Raw genomic sequence first — 19773 nt, 5'->3', positions numbered from 1 at the left:
GCCAGACGGGGAGTGTGTTGTGTTTAGGCTCGGGCCTTTTGATTGGATGCTGGCGCCAGACGGGGAGTGTGTTGTGTTGAGGGTCTGGCTCTTCTCGTTTTCTTTACAGGGAGTTGATGTTTGTTCTGAGGGACGGTTTCTGTTTTTTCGTTCTTCCCAAGGTTTGCTTTCAGCACTGAGATGGACCTTGCCGCTGAGTGGAATCTGGATGCTCTGGTGGGATGTGGCCTTGGCCTTGGTTCTGTGGAAAAGCGGCTTGAGAGTGTCCCCCCAAGCCCTGAGGCATGACCTTTGCCCTGGTTTTCTAGGGTTAGTGCTTTCGTCAGGCTGCTTACGTTTCCTGGGTGAGCTGTAAGCAAATCGGTTTGGTACCTGTCATCTGGCCGTGGGCTGCAGCCTGTCCTGTGACTGGTATGCACTTTGCAGGAACTGGTCCATAGAGTTTGCAAATGAAGTGACTATAGATTATGCAAAGGGAGTTTACTATAGCCTAGTCTGCAGATTAAGTGTCTGTGGCCTACCCAGAGGGGATTGGTCAATTTATGGCTCTGGTGGGAGGGCCGTGCCTTGAAATTGACCAGAAGTTTGTGTATAAATGCAGCCAGCCCCACAGAGGTCCTCAGACAGGAAGCAGGAAGCAGCAGAGAGGAGGCAAGAAGCCTCCCAGAAGTCCTTAGCACAGGCAAAGGGCTGTGACGCCGAAGACAGCAACAGGGCCAGGGGGTGACCTGCCCAGAAGGCGCCCTGTGGCAGAGCTGGGTGACAGAAGGCAGGGCCAAGACGAGCCCATCCTGAGGTGGCTGATAGGACCTGAGAGGGCATCCTGCACTAAAGACGACAGATTTGCCCGTGGGCTTCCGACCCTGATTGGAGCCGGCTGCTTCCTTAATGAACTTGTCTGCAGATGTGGCCCGAGTCTATGTGGAACCCTCACAGTGGATGGTAGGACCCAGAAGAGAGGTAGAGAGTGCGTGGGAGGGAGGGATGGCTGGTGTGAGAACTGGTGACAGGACCGGAGGGCAGAGGCTGTGTGACCTGCCAGCCGTGGGCGTGGCTCTGGCTGACGGTGGTTCTCATGGCCCCCACGGTTTACACAGGTGCTGCTACCTGCCTTGCACAGAGGGGTTTACAGCAGCCTTTAGTCTGTTGCTAGGTGCCGCCTGGTCGATCTGACTCTGGCAACGCTGCCTGCTCAAGAACAGAGCTGCTTCTTGTGGCTTCCCTGGCTATAATGTTAAGGGGGGCAGTCGCCAGGCCCATCCTTCGACAGTACCAGTGGGTGGGCTTGATCCCCCAGCCTTTAGGTTAGCAAGTGAGTGAAAACCACTTCTACCACCTGGTTTAATCACCTCACTGAACTCTGCCCCACCTGGGGTCTCCCCACTCTCACGTTCATTGAAGTCCCTTCAGCCTGGCTGTTTGAGGAGCCTCTGCCCAAGTGACCCCGGGAACATTCACCCCGTTTTCTTTGCCGTCCTCCTGGTCACTTCCTCTGCTCCTTCAGGAATCAGTGCTCAGAGCAGAGTCCGTGGGTCCTCTGTGGGTCCGCTCCTCAGAGCCAGTCTGCCTGTGCTGTCTCCCCTCCTGGCTGTTCACTGTGGGACAGTCCAGCCCCATTTACTCTGTCACGGCCGCAGGAAGTCTCTGTTCCTTCTTTCTTTGTCACGAGCCTACTCTCCCCTCCTTCAGCTTTATTGGAACACAACTGAAATACACCACCACTTGCCTGTCCGTCTGTCCTACTCTGGTGGCTGCGTGTTGCTGTGAGGCTGGAGGCTGTGCCACTGGTGTTTCACATCCCAGCAGGGTCACCCACAGTGGACAGGTCAGTGGGGCTTCCAGAGTGAGACAGACACAGAAGAAAGAAGGAGCCATCCACTTCTCAAAGAAATGGCCAGTGAAAACCTTATTCATAGCAGTGAAACACTGTCTGATATGTTACTGGAAAACTTTATGCCCTGAAACTGTGTCGTACAGTGCCAGAAGATGAGCCCCTCAGGTTGGAAGGCACGCAAAATATGACTGGGAAAGAGCTACCCCCTCAGAGTAGAGCTGACCTAAATGATGTGGATGGAGTAAAGCTTCCGGGCCCTCCATTTGCTAATGTGGCCCGACTCAAAATGGAAGAAACAGCTGCAAACATCCACTGATAAGTGGAACATGGAATGTATGACGTATGAATCTAGAGAAATTGGAAGTTGTTAAAAATGAAATGGAACGCCTAAAGAGCGATATCCTAGGCATCAGTGAGCTGAAATGGACTGGTTTTGGCCATTTTGAATCAGACAACCATGTGATCTACTATGCCAGGAATGACAAATTAAAGGGGAACGGTGCAGCATTCATAGTCAGAAAGAGTGTTTCAAGATCTGTCCTGAAGTACAATGCTGTCAGTGATGGGATAATATCAATATGCCTACAAGGAAGACCAGTTAATACTACTATTGTTTAAATTTATGCACCATCCACCGATACCAAAGATGATAAAACTGAGGATTTTTACCAACTTCTGCAGTCTGAAAAAGTGGCAGTCTGAAATGGACCAAACATGCAATCAAGATGTGATTATTGCTGGTGATTGGAATGCAAAAGTTGGAAACAAAGAAGAATCACCAGTAGTTGGAAAATATGGCCTTGGTGACAGACATAACACTGGAGATCACATGATACAATTTTGCAAGACCCAATGATTCATTCATTGCAAATATCTTTTTTTCAACAACATAAATGGTGTCTATACATGTGGACCTCACCAGATGGAGTACACAGGAATCAGACTGACTACATCTGTGGAAAGAGGTGATGGAGAAGCTCATATGCAAGTTCAAGTTGAACCTGAAGACAAAACAAGTCCACAAGAGCCAAAATATGACCTTGATTATCGTTGTTAGGTGCTGGCAAGTCAGCTCCGACTCATAGCAACCCCACGCACAACAGAACGAAACACTGCCCAGTCCTGGACCAGCCCCACGGTCCTTGCTGTACCTGAGCCCATCGTCGCAGCCACTGTGCCAGTCCATCTCATTGAGCGCCTTCCCCTATTTTGTTGACCCTCCATTTTACCAAGCATGACATCCTTCTCCAGGGAATTGTCTCTCTGACAACATGACCAAAGTAGGTCAAAGTCTGGCCATTTCACTTCAAGGAGCATTCTGGCTGCACTTCTAGCAGGACAGATTTGTTAGTTCTTTTGGTAGTCCAAAATTATATCCCAACTGAATTTAGAGACCATCTGAAGAAGAGACCTGATGCATTGAACACCAGTGACCAAAATACAGAGGAATTGTGGGATGACATCAAGAACATCATCCACGAAGAAAGCAAAAGGTCATTGAAAAGACATGAGAGGAAGAAAAGGGTACGGTGTTCACTGGCTGGCTGCCTTGGACGTGATTGCCAGGCCTTTGGTCTGAGGCCCCTCTGGGTGGACTCACCGTCTCCAACCTTGCAGTTAGAGCCAAGTGTACTGCTTGCCTCCCCAGACTCCGTGCAGGTCGACAGTGACTTCAACTCGGAGCATTAAGAAGCCCTGCAGCTGTCGGACAGAGCACTCGTATGATTGTTGAGTCCAACAATGAAAACAAATTTGTGGGTTTGTGGGTTTTTATTTTCTAGTAACTCATTGTCTTTTACTAAATTACTGGTCTGCAACAGATTGAAAATTAAAAAACAGAATCGGGTCCTCTCCGGGGCTTCCTGTAATCCCGGGAATGCCTTCATTCCTGGTGAATGCTTGGTGGCGGCTCCTTCGGATGCCACCAACCCAGGCGCCAGTGCATGTCCCAGTCCAGCTCTCTAAGATGGCCACCTGGCTGTCCAGTCAGCGTGGTCAGCTCCGAATGTCCACACCCCTGCTCTGCCACCTCAGCTCCCTTCCAGCCCCGCCCACGATCCTGGGAGGCAGGATTCCTCTTCCGCACGCCCACTGCCCACCCCAAATCCCAGGGGCTCTCCAGCAGCCACAGTCCCCCCTGCCGCTTGGCACATCCCTGAGGGGGCATGCTCCCACTTCCACCCTGCGTGTGTCCTCCAGGCCATGCCCAGAGTAATCGCAGCCCTGCACTGGGACCTCCCGGTCCCAGCATCCATACCCCTCTCTCCCATGCCCTGGTCTGGGTCCCAGCGCTATGGCCAGGGGGGCCTCCCTGCGGCCCTAGTGCACCTGGGGCCTTTGCCCTAGCTGTCTCCTCCGAAGCTCTCCAATCTCCAAAGGCTTGGACTCCCACATCCTTCCATGGCCACCTCGCTGCTCCAGCCTCCCGGCCCTACCTCTTCTCCCAGGCTCTCACCACCTTCCCGACGCAAGGCCTCTCAGCACAGCAGCGCCCTTCTAAGCGGGCCTGGCAAAGTCACCTCCTCCCGCGTCCCTCTCCCGCCCACTTCCCAAAAGCCCCGGCCCGGAACCCCGCCTCGCCTCACGCTGTCCAGTGCCGCAGCGACCCTGGAAGGTCTAGGGTCCCCGCGGCCTCTGAACCAGCCCACTCCAGACTCCCAGGCCCTGGGGCTGTTGCAGAGACAGGGCGCGGCCGCATCCCCCAAACAGCTCCGGGGGAGGGTGCTGTCTGCCAGGGGCACCCTAAACACCCAGCCTTTCTTGGCGGAGCCCGAAGAACTTTGCCGAGGGCCGAGAGCACGCGGACAGCGGGCAGAGCACGTGCATGGCCCGGATTCAGCGACCGCGGGAGGCTGCACGCGGCACCCCGCGCCGGGGCAGATACGAGGGCTGCACCCGGGAGCCCCGGCGCCAGCCCCACCGCGGCCCGGACTGGGCGGAGCTTGGGCCCGGCCCCGCCCCACCAGCTCAGGCGCCAGGGGAGGCCCCGCGTGGCCTTCGGTTCCCAAAGCAACCAGAAAACAGTTCAAGCCCCGCGGAGTCTGGAAGCCCAGCGCCTCCCAGCGCCCCGCGAACAGCCGGCATGTGCGCGGCGGAGGTGGACCAGCACGTCGCGCAGAGGTACCAGCTCAAGCGGCGGCTCGGGAAGGGGGTGAGTGCCGGGGACCCCGGGCGTGGGGTGGGGACGCGGCTCTGCCGGACCGACGGCGTGCCTGCTCTGAGCAGGCTGTCCAACCCTCTGTGCCTGCGTCCTTACTGACAACAGCCTAAGACTGCCTCCTTCAGGGGACCTGTCACGCCCCAGGCGGCGGGTGGCAGTCAGGCCCCAGAGGTCTGAGGCCCAAGGGATCCTGGTGTCCCCCCAACACAGGGGGGGACTCTTCCTGAGTTGCCTCCCTCAGTGCCCACAGGACACCCGGGGAGGCCAGGCCCACGCGCTTCAGTCGATGGTGGGGGGTGGCTCTCAGTAGCAGCGGACAGGGCCTCCCGGGCCCACAGGGAGATCAGATTGTGAGTGTGTGTGACCGTGTGTGTGACTGAGCGTGGCGGTGGAAGGAAGAGAACTCCAGACGCACAGGAGCAAATGCAAAGGCCCCAGGGAGGAACGCGCTTGGCTGGGGGGCAGAGCAGTGTTGCAGGACTGGAGCGAGTGACAGCGAGGGACAAAGGCCCGTGATGGGGAGACACGCAGCGCGCTCTAGAAGCCGCTCTAGAAGCCTCTCCCGCTGCCCCGTTGAAGATGGACTGTGGGAGGGGGCGGGAGCGGTGACCGGAAGTGGTTCTGAAGGGGGTCACCAGGAGCAGCTGGACGGGCTGTGAGGGGTGAGCCACTCTCCCAGAGCCGGGCAAGCTCCAGCCTCGTGAGCTGACCTGAACGCGGCTGCCACTGGCTTTCCTCGCAGACCTCTCCCCTTCCCAGCGGCCCTCCCTCTCACCCTGTCGTCTCCCCAGATCCCGTCACCCTCCCGAGGAGGGTGCCAGAGCGCAGCCGCTCCTCACCCCGCCCGCACATCCGCCTCTGCCTGGTCCCCGGGGCAGGGAGGGCTGGCGCCTCCCTCTGCTGGGGGCAGTCTAGATGGGCAGGAGGGTAGCCCAGTGCCCAGCAGTCCGCCCGGCCTCCCCAGGCCTATGGCGTCGTGTGGAAGGCGGTGGATCGGAGAACTGGCGAGGTGGTCGCCATCAAGAAAATCTTCGATGCTTTTAAAGATCAGACCGACGCTCAGGTGAGTGATGGGGAGAGTGAGGGGCGGAGCACAGGGCGTGAGCCGTCCTTCGGGGAAGCTCGGGGCAGCTGTCAGGCCCCTCGCAGCCCTCCGGCTCCCGGTTCCTCAGAGCGGGTGTCTGGGGAGAGCTGGCCCCTCTGCAGCCTTTCAGGACACGCTCCGTCCTGCTCCACCCCACACCCGTGTTTCTGTCTCCTTCCAGAGGACCTACCGCGAGATCATGTTCCTACAGGTGCGTGGCCACGCCCACCCCGCCCGCATCCCTTCCCAGGCGCAGGCTCTCCACCCGGCGGGAGAGCCGGGCCCCTCGGCACCGCAGCACAGCCGCTGCCTCCCAGCAGCCCACTACTCTCTCCCCAGGAATTTGGGGACCATCCCAATATCATCCGTCTCCTCGACGTGGTCCGTGCAGAAAATGACAGGGACATCTACCTGGTGTTTGAGTCTATGGGTGAGTGGATGTGCATGTGTGGGGCTCAGCCCCCAAGTGCACCTCTGTCCTGGCCCTGGGCCCCACCCCAGGTGCTCGAGGGACCCCACCTGTGGGCGCATACTTCCTCTGTGAGCCTCTGGCACGCAGGCTCGTGTACTGGCCTGGGGCATGAAATGGGTGGGGCCTAGCGGACACCTGGACCTCCTGCTCAGGGGACAGGCTCTTCCCCATTGCCGGCAGCCCTACTTCCCCTCCTCAACGTGAGACGAAACGTAGCAATCACTCCAGAACCCTTTGTTCCGCACCTACAAAGACAGCAGGGCTGCAGGCACTGGGGCTGCAGGGCGGTGTGAGGACCAGGAGACCTCTGTGAGGGCCGCTACAGCGGTGGCCCGAGGGACCCAGGGACTGCGGGCAGGGGACTGGCACACCCAGATTCAAATGGGACAGACCAGCACGCCTTCACTGTGTCCCCTCGGGTCCCCCCACCGCAGGTTGAGCAGCACCCCTTTCTGCTCCCTCAAGTTCCCAGACTGACCTGCACCTCTCTCCCAGCCCCTCCATCCCCAGACAGACCTGCACCCTTCTCCCCTGCCCCACCTCTCCTGACCGACCTGCATCCCTCTCCCGGCCTCCGGGTCCTCCGCCCCTCGCCGACCCGCCCTGCTCCCGGCCCCGCCCCTCGCTGACCCGCAGCCCCTCCCGGCCCCTCCCCCCAGACACTGACCTGAACGCCGTCCTCCGCAAGGGCGAGCTGCTGAAGGACATCCATAAGCGCTACATTTTCTGCCAGCTCCTGCGGGCCACCAAGTTCATCCACTCGGGGAACGTCATCCACCGGGACCAGAAGGTGCGGCCCCCAGCGCTGCGCACCGTGGCTCCTCCTTCCCCAGCGCCCGCCCCTCGCGTGCCGCCCCCAGCGCTCAGCCCGCCTCCTCCTCCCGCAGCCGTCCAACGTTCTCCTGGACGCCAGCTGCCAGGTGAAGCTCTGTGACTTCGGCCTAGCCCGCTCCCTGAGCCGGCTCCCGGAGGGGCCCGAGGGCCCGGCCCTGACGGAGTACGTGGCCACGCGCTGGTACCGCGCGCCGGAGGTGCTGCTGTGCGCACCCTGGTAACAGCGAGACACCCCACCCTCCCTTTCCCCTGCAGCTCCCCCCAGGGGGTGGCCTCCTCCCAGGCCCACCCCTCTGCCTCAGGGTCCCCTAGGCTGACTGCCTCATGCCACGGCTTCCCCAGGTACACTCCCGGGGTGGACATGTGGAGTCTGGGGTGCATCTTGGGGGAGATGCTGCGCGGGCGGCCCCTGTTTCCGGGCTCGTCCACCCTCCACCAGCTGGAGCTGATCCTGGCGAGCGTGTCGCTGCCCCCGGAAGAGGGTGAGCGTGTGTCCCGTTGCCGCGGGCCTCTCTGCTGGAACTGGGGACCCGAGAGACCAGAGGGCCAGCTGTGGAGACACAGCGGCTGGCCCGCCGGGGCTGTGCAGGGAGGAGGGACTTGGGCAGGCAGAGTGGGGACACGAGGCAGGGGAAGCTGCTGGCGCAGGCCCTGGGAGAGGGGCAGCTTGTTGGGAGCTGAGGGAGGATGTGGGGCCCATTCCTCTTGCCAGGAGGCTCGTGCAGGAGGGGCCTTCTTCCCTGGAGCGTGTGGGCACCTGGGTGTGGGCGCGTGTGCAGGTGTGGGTGCATGCACGCCCGCGTGGGAGCCCCGTGTACGAATCGCCCACCCTTCCGCTTCCCTCCGCGGCAGACTTCCCGGCTCTGGGCTCAGGCTACAGCGCCTCGTTTTTGCACCGCCTGGGGGCCGGGTGAGCAGGGCGCTCCGCAGCGGGGCGGGGAGGCATGGGGGGCTGCGCAGCGGCCACCAGGACGGAGGGGCTGGCGGGGTCTGGGACGAGGGAAACGGTCTGCAGAGACCGGAAGCCTGGGCGGCCGGGCCCTGGAACTCAGACTTGGATCCCGGAGGGGGTCTGCGGGTCGAACACCTGGAGAGAGGATGACAGCCGAGACCGCTCACAGGCCACGGCAGACGCTGGACACCCTTCTACCGGCCGACACCCCCCCAGAGGCCCTGGACCTTCTCGGCCGGCTCTTGGTGTTTTCCCCAGACAAGCGGATAAGCGCGGCCCAAGCCCTGCAACACCCCTACGTGCAGAGGTGGGGCGCGGCGGGGAACCGTCAGGGGTTGAGGGGCAGCCTCGGGCTGACCTGACGGAGCCCCGGCCGCCTGCTCGTCCGTGCGCACCTCCTTGGCTCCCGCAGGTTCCACTGCCCGGCCCGCGAGTGCACTCTGGAGGCAGACGTGCGGCTGCCGGTGCACGAAGGGCTGCGGCTCTCGGCCTCGGAGTACCGCAGCCGCCTCTACCAGGTGCCTGGCCCGCCCCCTTGCACTCCCTGGATTCGTGCACCGTCGGCCCTCCCCCGACTCTAGGGGACCCCCTAGCACCCTGCGCCCCCGCCTTGCACTTCTGAGCGCGTCTCCACCCCGCAGATGATACTGGAGCGGAGAGGCAAAGGGCCCCGCCAGAGGCAGGAGGGCCCGGGGGGCGCGCCACCAGGGGGAGGGCCCCGGACCTCCGGGCCCCGGGAGCACCCGCTCAAGGCCAGAGTCGTCCCGCAGCCCTCCTCGGGGCCGCCTGCGCAGAACCCCGGAGCCAGGCCGCAGAGCAGCCCCGCTCATGACCTTGCGCACGGTGTGTGACCTCTGACTGCCACCCCCACGGAGCATGGCCGGCCCCTCCCGCGGGCCCACAAGGCGTCCGCAGCGACCGACCCCCACCCCTGGGATGATCTTCCGACCCCACAGGAACCCCAGGAGGAGCCAGGAACATTCCCAGGCAGAACTCCAGGCCCCTGCTCCAGCCTGCGCCCCCAGAAGGCCCCAGGAAGAGGGGAAGGCCCCCTGGGGCAGCGGCGGAGTCCCCATGGGCACCCGCATGGGTGAGTCCTGGGGGAGTTGGGGAGGCCCCCTCCCACCCCTCGCTGTCCCTTTTGGGGAGCCTCTGGCACCCTGGTCTGCCTGTGACCCAAGTGATGCTCCCCTCCCCAGGTGAAGCCCCACGTTAGGGGGTCAGCACCCTCCCTGACCTTGCAGGCTGCGGCCCAGGTGGCCAACCAGGCTCTGATCCGAAGGGAGAGGAATCGGGATCGTGGGGTGCGAGAGCCTGGCGCCCAACGGGTGAGCCCGCCCCACTGACTGTGCACCTTCCATGGTCCTGTCCGCCCCCCACCGTACAGCCCGCCCATCCCCCACCGTCCTGCCTGCCCCTCACTGTCCTGTCCGCCCCCTCACGCCCTCCCCCTGCCCGTCACCCCTTCAGAGGAGCCAGTCTCACGCCCAGGCCCCTCACCTGCTCCCCTAGGAGACTCGCCCCGAGCCCCGACCTGGCCGGAGAATGTTCCCTGTCCGTGCCTCGCACGGGGCCCAGGATGCCGCCAGGGCCTCGCTTGGGGACTACTCCCAAGCCTACGGAACTGTCTGTCTGTCCGCCCTGGGCCGCCTGCCCCTGGCCCCGGGGCCGCGGGCCTGAGCCGCTTCTCCTGCAGCCGCCACTGGTCGACCAGGCTGTCCTCCTCACCCCCCCCCACCCTGCGTGACTCCGTTCCCTCTGCAGCCCTGCCCTGTGACCCCACGCTTGCCCCTAACCCTTGGATCAGTCCCTGGACACTCCTGGGTTCCGGGTCCCCCCCCCTCGGGCTCCTCCCCTTTGCCACCTGTGTTCCAGTTTCAGGAGCTTATCTGGGTGATGTTGCCACCCAGCCCCAGTTACCGCCTCCTCCAATACAGTCCTGATTGTAGGCAGTGACGCTGCCCGTCCTTCTGTGTGTGGGATGCTCGCTTTGGTGGCCCCATCCCTCCCCAGGGGCTCCACTACCCTGCCCTGAAACACACCACGCACACAGACACACACCACACACAGACACACACCACACACAGTCACACACACAGACACACACCACACACTGAGACACACACGCAGACACACACATAGACACACCAACACAGTCACACACACAGACACACACCACACACAGACACACACACATAGACACACCAACACAGTCACACACACATACACACACCACACACAGAGACACACACATAGACACACCAACACAGTCACACACACACACACACACCACACACTGAGACACACACGCAGACACACACATAGACACACCACACACACAGGCCCCATGAGAGGCTCCTCCTGCTAGCACCCAGCAGAGGCCTTGCCCTTCAGGCCCCACCCAGGCTCCAGCTGCCCTGCTGGTCCCTGAGCACAAGACCCTAGTGTGGTTCTAGGGGGTGCCATTTGCTTTTGTGACATGGCACTGAGCCAGAAAGGAAGAGGGGAAGTGTGGGTCTGGACTGTGGTCCCGTCAGAGCCCCAGCTTCTGTGCTGTACCAGCAGTGACTGAGGGCTGGGACGTGGGGAAGGACCCAGGTTGGTCTCCAGGCCCTGGTGGGAAGGGTGTCTGGTGGGACTCAAGACTCCCTGCTCTGGTCACCACCAGGGGGCCTTGCATGAGCTCAGGTGGGGGCCCAGGACCAGGAGCTGCTGCCTGTGGCTCCTGGGTGTCCCAGACCACACCCACTGGGCCGGGGTGGGAACCTGTTGGGTCGCTTCCTGGCTGCTCTGCCTGGGGAGCTCCAAAGTGTGGGCTGCTGCGATGGGCGCTCCCTGGCTGACGCACAGGTGGGAGTGGCAAGGTGGAGTGAGGAAAGACAGGAGCTGGGTGGCCCTGGGGGCACCAACAAGCAGGAGTACTTCAGGGGCTCCAGCAGGCAGGGTTCACTGGGAGAGGGTTGGCTGCCAGAGAGGAGAGGCAGGGGCCACAGAGGGGCGTGGCCAGGGGTGAGTCAGGGAGCTGTCTCCTGACGGGGCTGCAGTAGGTCAGTGTGTGTTCAGAAGCCCGAGGCACAGACCGTGCTGACAAGCAAGGTGGACAAAGGTGGCCATGGAAGGAGTAGCGCTGCCGGAAGGAGTCCGGCCCGCAGAGGCAGCCAGTACAGGGGAGGCCTCCGCAAGGTTCTGCTGGGCTTGGTGACGCAGGGACCTGGGCAAACGCCAGCAGATGACAAGGGAGAGAAAGGCAGGGAGACCTGATGGGCCAGAAGATGCTGGCGGCGGAGGAAGTGGGGACAGAGGGAGGAGATGGGCGGGGGTGTCCACAAGTAAAAAGCCATGCGTGCTGAGGTCATGCATGTCGCAACACACCCGAGTAACTGTACACCTTACAGAATGTGCTAGAATGCAGTGGGTTTTACTGCTTACCCCAGATTCACAGTCATGTTTCAGGAGCTGTCCTAGGCCAGAGAGTGTGGGAAGGTGCAGGCAGGAGGCCCCGAGGCAGGGCTGGCCCCCACCCTCCAGCCTCACCCCTCACTTCCTGCCATGGTGGACCCTAGCGACAGACCCTAGGAGAGCAGGCTCGCTAAAGTAAACTTGGTGACGAGGACAGCAGACAGGGGCTGGAGGGCAAGGCCTCTGCTGGGTGCTAGCTCCCCCGTCTCCCAGGTGACCTCCATCTCAACAAAGGTCCTGCTGTCACCTGGACCTGGGTGGTGGCTTTGGTAACCCAATGGTGAGTGACAGTGGGTCAAAGCCCAAGGTGAGCCTCAAAGCCCCACTGCTGGGATTGGAACTGCTACCTTTGTTCAGCGGCCTCGTCCCCCAAGTACTTGTTCTTTGTGGGGTTTCTCTTCTTTTTTAAAAATCTTTGTGGGCTTTCTAACTTTTCAAAAGAGCTACTTGAAGAGAGTGCACATAAAACACACCCGGCTGCCAACGTCCCAGAGCTGGCACCTGCAGCAGGAGATGCTGCGTGGCGCCGACAGGCAATGCACGTGGTGTACCCCAAGGTTCGGAGGTGCCAGTCCACCCGGACGCACCCTGAAGGCCTGAAAACCCTGTGTAGGCCAGTCCCACTCGGACGCAAGTGGGGTCACTGGTCACAATGCAATCACTTTGATGGGTCTGGGGGCCACCTTCAGTGGGAACCTGCCAAGTGGCTGGTACTAGAATACCTTGCATCCAATCAACTAAAACAGATGCAAGAAAGAGGAGGGGACATCTTGGACAGTCCCTGCGTGTTGGTGACAGAGGTGAAGACCACAGGTCGAGTTGGGTCTGCCAGAGCTGGGGGCTGAGACACACCCTGGCCTTGGCCCTTACCTGCCCCGTGGCCCCACACCACTGGCCGGAGGGGTCTCCCAGAGTGTCGGTGGATGGATGTGGGGGTGCGTCACCAGGCGGGTCACATCATCTGTCCAGACCGGACTTTATTGTGCTGCAAACTCTGGCACACCCACCCCTGGCTGGAAGGGTCGGCCAGCTCACTGAGCGGTTCCTCAGGTCGCCGGTGGCGCCCCCTCCTGGTCACTGCCCAGAGGGGCTCCCTTTGGGTCTGGACCCTTCCCTCCCTCCCAAGCTGCAGCAGCCAGCTCTCTCTTCCGGAGGCTCCAGGAGGCTGCGGAGGGAGATGGTGAGGAGGCCGAGTCCCAGCAGGGAAAGATGTAAGCCAGGTCTGGATGGACAGACAGAGAGGGAGAGAAAGGGGGTGGGGGAAAGAGAAGGGGACAGAGAGGCGAGTCAGGAGGCAGTGGGGTCAGGCGACCAAGGAAAGAGGGACCGCCAAGAACACAGGAGCCCTGAGAGAGAAAACCCTGAGAGTGCGGAGGGGGACTGAGGGCCCCAAAGGGGAGCCCTGGGGCGGGGGGGGGGGGGACGTGAAACCCAAGGAGGTGGTGAGGAGGCAGTGCAAGCGAGGGGTTGGGGCAGCCGAGGCCCAGATGGAGGTGCTGAGCTGGGGGGCAGCCTCCAGGGGGAGGGAGCCCCGTCAGCCCCACAGAGCCAAGCCCTGGCTGTGCTCACAGCCCCAGACTACGTCGGGCAGAGGGCCTGCCTGCCCGTGCCACGCGGGCCCAGCCGCATGGGTGTCCGGGCTCAGCAGGCAGTCTGGGCGGTGGGTGGCAATGATTCGCCTGGCCTGGGTTGGGGGCTGGGCCTTCACTTCTTGGCCTTGAACGTGCCCAGGATCTTGGGCATGAACTTGCCCACCTTGCTGTCCCTGGCGTCCTCCTCGGCCGGGCCCTCTCCCGCGCCGCCGGCCTCCTCCTTTTTGCAGAAGACCTCGAAGCGGCTGTACACGCGCTTCTCTTTGCGCATGCTCTCCATGCGCTTCAGCAGCCGGTCGCGCTCCTCCGCGCTGGCAGGCAGCGTGCGGCTCAGCCGGCCTTGGGCCCCGAAGCTGTCCGAGCGGAAGATGGCGGAACACTTGTCCTTGTCGGACATGTCGGGGGCCAGGCCGCCGCCGGCGGGTGGGTGGCCGAGCTCCGGGCTGCTGTGGGCCGGGGTGGTGCCCGACGCGGGGGCCCCACGGTGCTTCTGGCCGTGGGCGCTGATCTGCTCCAGAATGGCCTTGGTGTCGTCGCGCAGATTGCTGCTGTACAAGGCATTGGCGGTGGCGGAGGCCACGCGCGCCCCTCGCGGGCCCCGTTCTTCCGCGGCGCCGTCGGCGCTGTCGCCCCGACCCAGCGACAGCCTCCGGGGGCTCTCGGGCTGCCCGTTCTCCTGTGGCGCGGGGAAGCCGCCCTCCTCGTCTGGCCGCCGCTCGCCCTTGGGGCTCAGAAGCTGCCTCAGGCGCAGGGAGCCCTTCCGCAGGACCTCCATGGGGCCACCCGCCGGCTCCTCCGCGGGCCCGGCCTTCGAAGACTCCGCGGCCGGGGCAAGGGTGAGGCTGCCCCTGCGCTCGGGCACAGGGGGCACCGGGCTGCCCCTGCGCTCGGGCACGGGGGGCACCGGGCTGCCCCTGCGCTCGGGCACGGGGGGCACCGGGCTGCCCCTGCGCTCCGGGTGGGCGGACGTGGGACTCTCCTTGCGCTCTGGGTAGGTCAAGACCAGGGTTCCCTTCTGCTCGCTAAGTCCGGGTGTCGGGCTTCCTCTCCGAACGGGAAACCCAGGCGTGGGGCTGCCCTTGCGCTCTGGGTAGGCCGAGGTGGGGCTCCCCTTTGACTCCAGGAGGGGCACCGGATGTGCCCCAGGGCCCTCTGGTGGGGGGCTGGCCCGCCCTTGCGGGGAGGCCGCGCGGCCCTGGGCTGAGAGGAAGCGGGAGGGCAGCCGATCGACGCCGCCCCGGCCCAGCGTGTCGAGCACCTGCGCGGCCGTGAGCGTGGCGGCTCCCGGCTGCCGCTCAGCCTCCTGGTGCAGCCGCTGCGCGAAAGAGTCGCGCAGGTCAAGCAGGCAGCTCTCCAAGCTGCGGCGCTCGACCCCCGCGCCCCCCGGCGCTGCCACCTCCTCCTTCCACGCCTGCGACACGACCGCCTTTTTGTGGCTGGCAACGGTCACGGCGCCGCCTCCGGGGTCGCGGGCCGGGCCCCTGTACTTCTCCAGGAGCTCGGCCACCTTGGCAGAGGCGGTGGAGCGCACGGCCTCGCCGCCGGGGCCCAGCGTCTCGTTGACCGTCTGCTCCCTGCGCATCACCTGCACCTTCTCGCTGGTGGCGGCGGCCCCGGCGCCGCCCTCGGCCTGCGACGCGCTGAAGATGAGGGAGGATCGTAACCGCGAGCTGCGCTGCATCAGCGGGTTGAGGCGCGAGCGGAACGAGTCCTGCTGCATCAGACCCAGCTCCTCCGGGCCCTCGCGCTCCGAGCCGTCGCCGCCGCCAGAGCCGGGCCCCAGGCCCTTGGCTGGGAAGGCCACGGGGCTGCGGAAGGCCGGAGCGAGCAGGTCCCCGGCCACCGCCCGCCCCCCGGGGCCCAGCACGTCATCTTCATAGGCCTCGGCCTCCATGGGCGCCGGCAGGCCCTCGTCGCCCAGGTCCTCGCCGTGGTGGCCGCTCAGGTAGGAGGCCAGGCGCCAGTGCCGCAGGCCGGCCCGCCCCTCGGGCCCGCCCCTCCGCTCCGCCTCTGGCTCGGGTGCGGCCTCCAGGCCGAGCCTGGTTGCCGCCTGGCACGGAAAGCGCTGGCCCAGGTTGGGGCGCGGGGCCCCGCCGGCCTCCAGGCCTCGGGGACCCGGCTCGAAGGCGGGGTCCGAGCCGTGGCGCACCTCGCGCGACGCGCTAGACGGCACGTAGTCCAGACGCAGGGGGCTGTCGAGCCCGAGCTCGGGGAAGCGCGGCCCGCCGCCCAGCGCCGAGTCCTCGGGCTCCGCGAAGCCGGGGCGGCCGGCGCGCAGCTTTTCGAAGAAGCCCTGCGGGCGCGCCGGCGCCAGCTGCGGGTCCCACTGGTAGTGCTGCTGGTACAGCTGGTCGCGGTGGAAGTGGCTGGTCTGGAAGCGGAAGTCGTCGCCGTGGGTGAGAAGCGTCTGCCGCGACACCTGCCGCGCGGCCGCGAAGTTCTCCACGGCGCCCGCGCCGTCCGCAGCCGCGTAACTGTGCCGCTTGAAGGCGTCCATCTCCAGGTGCCGCGCCTGGAAGAAGCCGCGCGGCCCCGCCAGCTCCCCGCTGGGCCCGGCCTCGGCGTCCAGACGCCGCGACAGCGGCCGCAGCCCCGCGTGTGGCTCCAGGACGCCCCCCAGCCCCCGTGGCGGCTCCTCCCGGCGGAAGGCCGACAGGAAGTGGCGGTCCGGGTCGAGGAACGAGGGGAAGCCCAGGCCCTCTTCTCGCGGTGGCGGGAACAGCAGGTGCGCTCGCTTGGGGAAAGAGAAAGGGGTCTGCACCCCGGGCCCCGGGCCGCACGCGAGGGGTCCCGCGCCCGCGTAGGGAGCCAGGGCGTAGGCGTCCATGCGGGCCAGCGCCCCGGCCGAGGGCACTAGCGGCTCGGACTGCGCAAAGAGGATGCGGAACTCCTCGTCGAAGCTGGAGACCAGTTCTCCCTGGAACACGTGTGCTAGGCTGCGGTGGATCTTCTCGAAGGACCACATGAAGCTAGGGGGCGGGCAGTGAGTCAGGGCGCAGCCGGGCGCGGAGACACGGCCTGGGGGGGGCGGGGCGGGGCTCCGAGATGGGCCTTGGGGTGGTAAGGGTCGCAGGCAGGGGCGGTGTTGGGGCTTGCAAGATAGGGACAGGGTTGGGAATGAGTCTTGACCGGTGGGACCTGGGGAGGGGTGGACCTAGAGAGGGGCGGGGCCAGGTGGGGCTCAGAGATGGACCCCGGGGTGGGCGGAGCGGGGCGCACCTGTAGTTCCCGCTCATCACCACTGCGCAGTCCACAAGCAGGAACTTCTCCTTCACGTGGCCCTTGAAGGACTTGCCCGTGCGGCAGTAGTAGGTGGGGCCTGCCACGGTGCGGACGCGCAGGAACTGGGGGCAGAGAGGGGTGTCGGTCTCCGCCGAGGGGCCTCTCCTCCCGCCCCCTCGGGTCACTCACATCCACATGGTGCAGGTTGACGCGACACTTGTCCGCCATGTCCAGGAAGTGCTGTGCATTCATCTCGTCCAGCAGGATGTAGACAGGGACGCGGCGTGCCGCCGCCTCCAGCACCTCGTTCAGCAGGTCCACGTCTGTGAACATGTCCATCACCACGGCCACCACCTGTGCGATCGGGCCACAGATGGAAGGCAGACTCCCCCTAACTGTCCCAGTGCCACCTCCACGACCCAGGAGACCCTCTGGATCACTAACAAACACTTTAAGGCTACGAGCCTATCCCAGGGGCAGGGGCAGCAAATGGGGAGTGGCCTCTACGGCAGGGGCCTGACAGACAGGGTGGAGGCTGCTGGTGGGGTAGGTGGCCCAGGAGAGACATCCATCCACAAGGCCTACATCCTGGGGAGAGGGTGGGCTGCCCTTCAACTGGGGGCTCCCTCTGGGCAGAGAACCCTGGGCCCGGGGCAGTACCTGGCCAAGGGAGTCCCCTTGTTCTACAAAGGACTGAACCCGGGCTCCAGTTCTGCAGGGTGGGGGAGCTGGGCAGAGGCAGCCCCAGTCCCACAGTTACATACGCTCCCCTTGCTAACTTCGTGGTGGGGATAAGAAGTCTTTGGCTGGGACAAGAGTCATTGGACAGGATGAGAGAATTCCTCGAACAAGAAGACTGGGCTAGGAGGGGTCACCAGCCCTGGTGATGCCCCTAGGCCTGTCGCGGACTCCGTAGTGTGCCATGGACGCCCACTGTCCCACCTGGGCTCCTGCCCTAAGCCTGCAGAGGCCACTCCTCACACCTCCACCTGGCACTCCCAGCCCTGCTTCAGTACCCACCCCTTGCCACACACCTGCTGGGCAGAGCGGATTATTCTGCGTGCCTCATCCTTGATACTGGGGCTGTCAGGTGGCGGTGGCTGTACTAGGGTGGTGACCTCAGTGCCCTGGAAGCCGAAGGTCAGGGGCCAGCCCAGGTCAAGCTCAGGCACGGCCTGGTCTGAGTTCATGGGCCAGTAGGTGCCTGAGGAGCCGTCCATGTCCACGTCGGGTGGGCTGCCCTCGGGGGGCTCGCGGGCAGCATGCTGCGGGGGCCGCAGGTGGCGGCTCACGTGCTCCAACTCTTCAGGGCACAGGAAGGCGGGGGCCCCCTCGGTTGCCAGAAAGCGGTTATAGGCCTCCTGGCCACCCTCAGCCAGCGCATCCACCGCCAGGCGGTAGTACTCTTTGTAGTGAGGAGGCAGGTACCCGGGGGCCAGTGGGTTGTCCCCCTGAGAGGAACTCTGGGAGCGGCGGGCCATGTTTGGGCCAGGGGCCTGCGGTAGGGACAGGGAGACATGTTACCCTGGCCTAGGGCCCCTCCCCACCCTTACACGCACACACACTGAAGTTCAGCCAAGCCCAGCTCCCAGGGCAGACACCCCAGTGTGCCCCTAGCTGGGAAGGGGGATGTCACAGCCTGGCATCCAGCCCTCCGGTGGGCTCTTGTTCCAAATCCAAGACCCAGGAATGGCCTTGCACCCCAGCTTCTGGGCAGAGGCTTGGCTCCTTCCTCACCCCTAAAAAACACTGTTCCCATAAAGTTGATTCTGACTCATTACATCATTACGTATGCCAACAGAACTGAGCACCAAAGGATTTACTGAAGGAGTCTTAGTGGCTCAGTCATTAAGCGCTCAGCTGCTAGCCAAAACGTTTAAATCCACCAACTGCCCGGCAGGAGAAGGATGAGGCAGTCTGCTTCTGTGAAGACTGACAGCCTTGGAGACCCTGTGGTGCAGTTCCACTCTGTCCTCTAGGGGCGCTGTGGGTCGGAATGGACTCCACAGTTGTTGTTGTTATGTGCCCTCGAGTTGGCCCGACTCATAGCGACCCCTCCTTGGGTTTCGGAGGCAGTATCACTACGGAAGTAGGATTGCCCAACTTTCCTTCCGAGGAGTGGCTGGTGGGTTTGAACCGCCAGCCTTCTGGCTAGCAGTCAAGTGCTTTAGCCACTATGCTACCAGAGCTCCTGGACTCCATAGTAGTGGGTAGGATTTGGGCTTTGCCTTTGTGAAGACTTGCCATCTGGGGCGCTGTGGGTCGGAATGGACTCCATGGCAGTGGGTGTGGTTTGGGCTTTGCTTCGTGAAGATTGACAGCCCTGGAAACCCCATGGGGCAGTCCCACCCTGTCCTCTGGGGGGCTGTGGGTCGGAATTGACTCCACGGCAGTGGGTGTGGAATCTTTGCAGCAGCTGATTGCCAGGCCTTCTATGATGCTGCTGTCCTGGGTGGGGGGTGGGTTAGAACCGAGAGCAAAGCATTTGTGCCACACAGGACCCCACCCCTCCTCCCAATAAAACAAACCAAATGCACTGCTATCAACTCGATTCCAAATTCTAGTGACCCTCTAGGGTCGAACAGACACCGATTGCTTCATCTTCCCTCCTACAGAGCAGCTGGTAGGTTTGAACCCCAACCTTCTGGTCAGCAGCCTCCTGCTTTAACCACTGTGCCATCAGAGCTCCTTCTCTTCCCACCACTAGGGTTCTAGGTGGTCTGGGGCGTTTTTGCCTTGTGAGCTCCTTCCTCCATTAAAAAAAAAAAAAATCCCAATCATTACAAGTGACATGTTCTGACTTGGCATAAAGGTGCATATAATCCTGGCAGCTATGAGTGCTATTGTAGTCGCGTTTTCCTCCTGATTTGAAAGGCATGAATGCAGTCACAAGGGCTGTGCCCTCACTGTTCGGTGTGGGGATGCGAAGGGCAGGCTACTCTGCCTCTGGCCCGGTACCACCATTGGAGAGCACAGCTCCGCAGGGTTGGCCTGAGGCCATGCAGAACACAGGTGAGCTCAGGACACAGGGTTCGTGACTGCCATTATCCTGTGTGATTAAATCACGTCTCCCAAAAAGATGTGTTCAAGCCCAAGCCCCTGCACCTGTGCACATGACCCTGTTTGGAGACAGGGTCTTTGCAGGTGGGAGATCTTGGCACAAG

General features: G+C 63.2%; 2 protein-coding genes across 2 annotated transcripts; one reads left to right on the top strand and one right to left on the bottom strand.

Moving 5' to 3' along the window:
* The first annotated feature begins 4916 nt into the window (after positions 1–4916).
* On the top strand, positions 4917–10016 carry MAPK15 (mitogen-activated protein kinase 15). Its single transcript, XM_042783013.1, has 14 exons — positions 4917–4985; positions 5959–6057; positions 6260–6289; positions 6418–6508; positions 7210–7340; positions 7438–7601; positions 7727–7866; positions 8237–8294; positions 8506–8643; positions 8749–8854; positions 8978–9179; positions 9293–9414; positions 9536–9664; positions 9849–10016. The coding sequence occupies exons 1-14, from the start codon at positions 4917–4919 to the stop codon at positions 10014–10016; spliced, it is 1647 nt and encodes a 548-aa protein (XP_042638947.1).
* A 3483-nt stretch (positions 10017–13499) lies between these two features.
* On the bottom strand, positions 13500–18090 carry FAM83H (family with sequence similarity 83 member H). The gene is made up of 4 exons (XM_007956087.2): positions 17644–18090; positions 16799–16963; positions 16607–16731; positions 13500–16356 (listed from the first exon to the last, which is right to left on the bottom strand). The coding sequence occupies exons 1-4, from the start codon at positions 18088–18090 to the stop codon at positions 13500–13502; spliced, it is 3594 nt and encodes a 1197-aa protein (XP_007954278.1).
* Between the last annotated feature and the right edge of the window lie 1683 nt (positions 18091–19773).

This window comes from Orycteropus afer, unplaced genomic scaffold, assembly GCF_000298275.1.
Source record: "Orycteropus afer afer isolate SDZICR_OR568_19922 unplaced genomic scaffold, OryAfe1.0 scaffold00574, whole genome shotgun sequence".
Taxonomy (NCBI): Eukaryota; Metazoa; Chordata; class Mammalia; order Tubulidentata; family Orycteropodidae; genus Orycteropus; species Orycteropus afer.
This window is presented reverse-complemented; position numbering and strand designations above follow the sequence as displayed.